The following is an 8,292-nucleotide window of genomic DNA, read 5'->3' as shown; positions in this document are numbered from 1 at the left end:
GGGGAGGGTTTTTTTTGTTACAGCAATGGGGGATAGTATTTTCTTTTTTCTCAAGAAGAGCGTTGTTTTATTTCTGTAATTGCATTGGTGTATTATGATGTCAGTTTAGATGTAACTTTCAGTATTGTTTCAATGACTGATCCACTGGGTCACAGGTTATCATTGGGAGGTTGCAAAATATTTCCTTATGTCTGCTAACAACACCAGATCTCTAAACTACAGCTGTGGATTTCTCCATGTGCTACTTTTTATGGCCTTGTATGCCATTAAGTGCATGCAGTGGTTTGTGCTTTGAGTGGTATTTGTCTTTTATTGAGGACAGACTAAAGCTGTCTATTAATTTAGAAAAAAAGAAATAGGAGTTTTCTCTTTGGTGCTTCATGTTCCTAATCAGACCAGTCTGATTGCACAGGATAGCTCAAACATAGGTTTGATTTTTACTATAAGTGTGATCTCACAAATGAGTCTGATTTTGCAATGAGTGCAAAGCTTGCAAATAAGTCAGATTTTACTAGTGTGAGCTGGCAAATGAGTCTGTTTTTTCTATAGGTGTGATGGAATAAGTAATGTTGTTTAATGCTAAAAATATATATTTTCCTAGTGTCTTTTGTATTGATGATCTCCTCCCTTCTAACTCATCTGAGTTTGAGAGATGTCACCTTATCCCTGTCGTACAATAACAAATTGTAGCTGTTTATGATGCACAAGTATTGACATTTTGGTCTTCACGATCTTGTTTAATTATGTTTGATCCTATGTAGACAAATGGATGTAAAACATGTAAATGTTTATATTTTAATTTACTGTAAGTATTATACATAAATAAGCATGAATATTTATTTCACTAATCTGAAATTTTTCCCTCCCTACAGCCCTTTCTACGGAGAAGACTTTTATTGTGAAATTCCACGAAACTTCAGACACCTATCCTTCTACATTTTTGACAGAGATGTTTTCCGCAGGGATTCCATCATGGGTATGAGTCATAATAAATTGTTTTGGATCACAAATCTGTGCTGCATTTTGGAAATAGTGAATTGCCTGCTTGGAGAGAATGTGCAGTGCATTTTCAGTGAGGGCATAGTTTGCATTCTGTTTGCGTTATTATTGCAGCATTTACCTTAAACTATTGTTGATATAATTTTCACATTTACTTCAGGCTTACATTTTTTTGTTACTTTATTACACAACTACCTGTTCCGCTGCTGTGCATTACCATGGGCGTCCCGAGGCCGGATGTCACCCGAAGTAGAGACCGGGTGACACCCCGCTGTGACGTCATCACACATGCTTGGTGATGGACGCCTGCAGAGAGAGGAGGGGACGTTCACCCGGCGGGATGAGGTATGCCCCCTCCTCTCTCCCTTTCACTGTCGGGCTCTTGGTCCCAAACCGTGTGCCCGACCTTTTAGAGGGGGTGACACCAAAATGACAGTCATGTTGGTGTGACTCCTCCAATGGTGTCACCTGGGTGCGGGCCGCACCCCCTATGTGACGCCACTGCATTACCACACACCAGTAACGTTAGGCATTTCCTGTTTAGTGTTAAGGCAACTTATTTTTTTATTTTCGGATAGCGTAAGGGAGGGTCAGCTTTTTTTTTGCCATTTGTATCCTATTGGGGATATTTCTGTTCATTTCTGGTCCAATAGCCACAACAGGAAGTGAGAGGAAATCCCTCCAAAGTTAGGGAAATGCCTGGTGGTCAGAGTTTTCATCCACAGAACAATAACAGGAGCTTCAGTTCCGAGCCTCTTTTATACATTTGCAGATCATCACTGTTTGGTTTTAGCTCAAGTATTGGAGTGATTCAATACATCTCATACAACTGTTTTAACCTCCTGCTTGGGCAAAAAAACAAAGAATCCAGATGCAGGAGCTAATAAGTATAAATAAGCAACTCCAGCTGCAGTACTCACCTGCGCCAATCCAGCACCCATCCTCTTTCGGGTTGAATGATACCCAATATCATTCAACCCACTTCCTGTGAGGCTAGGGCATTATAGATCTGCCTCTGCCTTGACCTCACAGAAGAATGTTGCAGACAGCTGCACTATTATGCGACATCTACTCTCTGCAAAATTTGCAATCCGTCTCGGAAGAAGAGGGTGAAAACCTGTGATATCACCCTACAGAAGATGCCTGGAATCAAGGTAAGTATAAAAAATATTTTATGGGTCTTCCAATAAGTAGGGGGGTCCCAAGGCCAGAGTTAGGCTTTAAATGAATGGATAGTATTAGATATCATGATATACAGTATATATTATTGTATAATTTATTGTTACTTCAGACTCAGAAAGTACTGAATCCACAGATAGCATGGCAGCCTTTAGAAGGAGAGGTTGTCATCTGCATCCCATGTATTTCCTTCAGCACATTTTTTTTCTTTAAGATCTGAAAATATCTTAGGCTCTGGGCTGCTTTCATTTTGAGTTGTAATTAACATGTACAGAAAGTACCAAGTGCTTTATTGTGTTCTTCTCCTACAATTTCCTATTTTACTGCTTGTTTTGTGGATTATGGGTATTTACAGCCTTCAAAATCTCAGAGAAAGCTTTGCTCTGTATAATGGCATTTACATGGGAAATGCAATCTGCTTTAATCCCGGTTTATCTGCTCTTTAAAGAGCTTTTGGATAAAAGTAATTTACGGAACAGCACATCCATCTCGATGTAATTTTGCACTGCTAGGCCATTTCAGAGGTATAACTATAAGAGTAATGAAAATTGTTTTTATATTTGTTGCTTTTATCTAGAAATGCAGTGAATGTCTCAGTAAAGATCAAAAGTCCAAGTATCCCATTGCACTCCTGAGCGTAAAATGTCCATGCGGCACGGCGGGTGCAGCAGCAACAACGGATGCCTCCGTCAAAAACGTACAAAATAATAAAGTCGCCGGCACAAGTATTCAAGTCAATAAGTTTATTGACCCAAGTGAAAACACCTCTAGCAACGTTTCGGGACCGCATCTCTGTTTGCCTGAGTAGGGGCTGCATGGTCCCGAAACGTTGCTAGAGGTGTTTTCACTTGGAATACTTAAGAGTGCCGGTGACTTTCTTATTTTGTACGTTTTTGACGGTGGCATCCATTGTAGCTGCTCCACCCGCCCTGCTGCATGGGCATTTTACGGTCATTTTACATGTTTTATGACATGTAGGAAAATCCAGTGCCAGCCATGTGATATCTTAGATTTGGGTGATTGCTGCTGGTGAGAATAGGGTAGAAGCAAATCCATTAGAACTATGAAGAAGTATAGGTTGGAATAAATTGCTGGTGTTCTCACCTCTTGTAGGAAAATGCAGACTACTGCTGGGTACGCACAGAGCAAATTTCGACCGATTCAGCAGAAATCATCTGAATGTGGTACACGTTTGGCCCAATCGCCTTATCAGACGTTGCTCATTAGGACGACGTTTACTAAAGGGACATACTAGAAAATAGCGGCAACCAGCTGCAAACCTGAACATGAAAAAAATGACTGTGCGTACCCAGCTTTATACAGGTTTGGCAGTAGGTTTCTTTTAGTGCCCAAACCTGGCTCTGGACCATTAAGCCTCATTTAGCAGCTGTCTCTTAGACCTATGGTTACCTTTACACTAAATTTGAAAAAATTAAATAAATAAATACAGCCGCTTTCTATCCCTTCAACCACTCTGATTGGGCAAAGCTTCTACTAGATCCTCCCACCCTCATACATTTCTATTGGCCCTTAACTTTGACAGGCTTCTTCACTGCCCATTAGGTATGTGTAGGAGGGGAAAGGGAATGGGTAAACATCAACAGTACCAAGAAGGGCCACAGCCTTGCCCAAACAGAATTGGGGGACTGGAAACTGATACAGGTAACCTTAACACTTAGGTTCCCCCTAAAATTATGCCACAAGCATTAACCCAATCCCTAAACAATGAAACGTAACCTCAAACCTAAAGCTGAAATTTAACCCTTGACACTAACACTTAATCCTAACGCTGGATTCCATAAAACATATAACATGGTGGGTGATTTAAACAACCTGTATCCACCAGTCTTTTTGTGCTGCTTAACACTCTCCCGTTCTCAACTTTGCAGTCCTGAGACTGCAAAAGCTAATACCAGGTCACATTTAGGTACCTACACTGCATGCATTGAAAAAAAATGCATATGATATAATAGTAAATACAGAGCTGCAATTATTTGTGTATGTTATATCTGCCTAAAGTTCAGCTTTTAGAATATTTTATGCTAAAAAAAAACAATAACTCATGTTATCCTTTCAAAAAATAACCTTGCCTCTACCAGCCATTGCAAATGCTATATTAATGGACAACCAAAATAAAAGGCTGTTATTTTCATTTAAGGCAGAGCTTTTTTTAGTTCAGCCAGCCACATCATGAGAAGTGGAAGTAAGGAGAGCCCCGACTGCACAGTGGAATGTACGAGTTAGTTCAGGTTTCTCTTGGTAATCCCTCCATTCCAACACATACTGTAAGGGTAGACAAGGCCCTAAAAATCTTTTTATATGACATTCAGCTAGGAAGTCTTCAGTGGTCAGCCCATTCATAGATTGTGGCTTAATTGCTTCACTGTCACATAACTAAATGGTAAAGAATGGCCATGACCCAAATCTTTTCCTTGGGTATTATTATCCAATATTTAATGGTAAATAAACATGCTAATTTTCCTACATAGCCAGATAATTTTAATTCATGGCCATATTTTATGCCATATTTTCTGTTTTATAAAATATGTCAGTTACAAGTAATGCTACTAAAACATTGTTTGACCTCGTGTATCCCTTTTCATGTTCTCTCTGTTATTCATTAGAGCAGATTATTGCAGATGTAAGCTGACCATCATCTCCTGTTTGTATCATTAAATTATTATATTTTATTCAAATGCGGCTAAGAGTTTGTTCACATTTGGTAAATTTTCAAATCAGTAAAACCTTTCATGCCAATGCTTTTTTTGCAGTGTGTATTATTATTATTATTATACAGGATTTAAATAGGGCCCACAGTTTGTGCAGCACTTTACAATACAGGAATACATTACAGTTACAATACAATTCAAAGGAAGATGGTTAGGAGGGCCTTGCCCCGTGAGAGTTTACAATCTAAAAGGTGTATGCTACAGATGTGCCATCCAAGTCCACTCAGTGAAGTTCTGTGGCAAGGAAAACACAAAGGCTACCATTGCTGACCTCCTTCTGAAATTCTAGCTGCCTGGCCTCCTCGAGCAAGCGTGAAGATCAGGAAAGTCAGGGTGAAGTCATAACGCCTAATCTGCATATTTGACCGGACACATAGACCTAGAAAGTACTGCAGCCACTAGATTAGCAGAGCAGCCAGGGATCTAGTATTTTCACAGGGAGAGGTCCGTATTTACGCATTAAATATGTGTTCGCTCACTTCGGGATCTACTGAGCCGACCTGTGACAGTCTCATTGTCACAGGTCGGCTAGAACTGTGAAAAGCACTCACCTCATAGTTCTCCTTTAAGCTCAACATATATTAATGCATGTAAATAAGCGGTAATTAATACATTTCTGGTGTAGTCCCCACTAGAAGTGCACCGGAATGGAAAATTCAAAACCGAAATTAAAAAAATTGTCAGGCCGAAACCGAAAATGTTTTTTATTTTAATTTTTTTTATATTTTTTATTTTTTACTTTACTTTTAGGGGCTTTGGGGAAATATTGGGGATCTAAACAGACCCCTGATATTTCCCTTTTAAAATAGAAAAAGAGATTGAGGACATAAAGTCCTTTATCTCTTTTTCTGTATCCCCTGTTATCCTCTATACTGAGTGTTCCTGTTCATTCATAACTTGAGAACAGTGTGTGCTTACTATAATCACAATTATGAATGAATGGGAAGTGATGTAAATCACTTCCCATTCATTCATAATTGAGGATATAGTTAATATGCTATTCCCTCAATTATGTACAAACACTCAGCGATCACTGAGTGTTTGTACCGCTCTCCTCTCTGAACGCTGTCACAGGAGGCTGAGCGAGCGGTGCAGGTAGGAGAGCTCAGCCTCCTGTGGCAGCGTGGGCTGTCTCCGCCCACACACCGCTCTGCCGGACTGTGATAGGAGGTTGAGCGGTGTGGGAGGAGAGACACCGGCCGCTCTCACAGTGCTCTCCTCCCGCAGCGCTCGGCCGGCTGTCACACTTTCTCTCCTGCCCGCTGGGACACAGAGCAGCGCCCAGCAGGGAGGAAAGAAAGCAGGGATGCGCCGATGTATCGGCAGAAAAATGGCACTTTCAGCATGTAGCCAAAAGTGCAATTTTCGGCCGATATGTTTTGGCGGCCGATATATCCGTGCATCCCTAGTCCCCACCTTAAAGTGAACCTGTCTTTTTACCTTTTTAAGGCAAAGTGAGAGGTTAACTTAAATCCCCACTACCCGCCTTGCTTATACTCACCTTTCCTTTTGCTCCCCCACCATTCCTTTGGCCATATGGCAGTGCTGATGCCTAGAGATTGGCTACTCTGTCATGAGTCCCATGCTTCCCATAATCAGAAGTACAAGGTATCCCTCATTACTTCAGGGAGCCAAATAGAGCCCCTGAGGAGCCAAAAGAACGTAAGCATATTTGGGGAAGTGGTGATGGTTAGTCATAAAGTAAACCTGTTGCTTTTTCCCTGCATGGGCAAAGTGCAGGTTTACTTTAAGAGAAACTCCAGTTGAAAAGCTGAAAATATAGGAAATATATGTTGTCTTTTATTTTCTACACGTCTGCCTTACTGCCTAGCCAGGTGGGTGACACTAATATTTCCTGTTTCAGGTTTGTAGCTTCCTGTGTCCTATGCTGACTGTAAAGTATGGCATAAATGTGTGAATCACTGTTTCTGTGGAGTTGTGTTTTAAAGCCAACTCCAGCGCAAGACAAAAAAACCCTACAGTGGAAGTCCCACACTGCAAGGGTTTAATGCTTGTTAGGTCTGGGGGGTAAAAGAAGAGATATTATTTACCTTACCTCCCCCTTTCCAGCGCTCTCTCCTTTTCCATGAAGCTCTGGGATGTAGACGGTCCTTTAGCTTTATCAGATACACTGCCAGGCTATTAACCCAGCATTGTATTTAGAGGAGGCAATTGTGTAACTGTGCCTTAGAGTAGGCTACTGCAGACTGGTTACATGAATGGAGAGAGCCTACAGAAGCGAGGAGTACGGTAATTTAGCTTCTTATGCCTGCATCCTTAGACTTAATCAGCGGTGGGGCTCTCTGTAATGCAATGTTTTTTTTTTTTGTCTTGTACCCAGAGTTGAGCTTTAAAGTACATTGACTCAACATAAACACATTAAACGTGTTATGAGGTGTGACATGGTTTTTAAGTGATTTGACCCTACTTTCCTATCATGGTATGGTAACAGATTCTGTTCTCTGGTTGGTAGATGGCTTTTCGCAATCATGAGAATGAGCACTTGTTGCCAAGGTGTGAAAGTCATCCGACAACTGAGGAGAAAGGAATTTCTATGGAATAGAGGGAGCAAACAAGGACAGCCAAGTGAGTTTGCGGTGGCGTTGGAGTCCGTGCTTCTACAGAAGCTTTAATGAGACTCCTATGGAGAAAGACTGTTAAGAAGCAAAAGGCGTTCATGAACCATTGAAAAATGATATTTTTCAGTGTTTTAATGTCACTAACTTTGTGAAAAATAACATTGTGTAAATATATTATTCATAGTTTACTGTGGCTTGTGTGTACTTCTCAAGATACAGTAATAGTAATGGGTAACTTCTTATTGAATATAGGCTAAAATCTGTGTATTTGAAAAAGGTCTGTGCTTTGGTAACTAAAATGTCTAAAATACTCCTATTTCTTGCTGTTTGTGAGCCAGGATCTTGATCAGATATTTGCTAGCCCACCCTTTTTACCACTTGTCATATTTTGCGACACCCCGTTCTTTTTTTATTCTCCTTCTCACAGTTCAGGTCTCCTGGTGACGGCTGTACTGAATGCTATCCCTCTCTCTGCACATGTACATTGTGCCCCAGCTTGTTATAATCGCTGTGAGCAGTTTCATTATTTTCAGGCGAATGTGTTCCACAATTTAGTTTGCCCAGTGAAGCACAAAATGAATGATTTGGATCTTGATTTAGAACCCAATTGCTTGGTTGCTTTTCAAATTAGGTGTTCGAAGGCAACTCCAGAGGTTCAGGAATAGTTTGAACAATGCTTGTTATTCCAGTGAAGTTCACTTGATTAGATTTTTTGCCTGGCTCCTAAAAAGATACTAAATTAAACTATTCCTAACAAGTTTCCAATTGGCCTATTGTCATTATGCTTGTGTGTGCTATAGCCATTT

At 40.6% G+C, this 8,292-nt stretch overlaps 1 protein-coding gene across 1 annotated transcript in view; it reads left to right on the top strand.

Moving 5' to 3' along the window:
- Positions 1-8,292, top strand: part of RASA3 (RAS p21 protein activator 3) — a 187,907-nt gene that overhangs the window by 87,186 nt on the left and 92,429 nt on the right. Inside the window, exon 3 of the mRNA XM_018563032.1 lies at positions 873-976. Coding sequence (XP_018418534.1) covers positions 873-976 — 104 coding nt within the window. The remainder of the gene's footprint in view (positions 1-872; positions 977-8,292) is intronic.

This window comes from Nanorana parkeri, unplaced genomic scaffold (genome assembly GCF_000935625.1).
Source record: "Nanorana parkeri isolate BGI_ZX_2015 unplaced genomic scaffold, ASM93562v1 scaffold21, whole genome shotgun sequence".
Classification (NCBI taxonomy): domain Eukaryota; kingdom Metazoa; phylum Chordata; class Amphibia; order Anura; family Dicroglossidae; genus Nanorana; species Nanorana parkeri.
The sequence above is the reverse complement of the archived record's forward strand: the minus strand, read 5'-3'. Positions and strand labels throughout refer to the sequence as shown.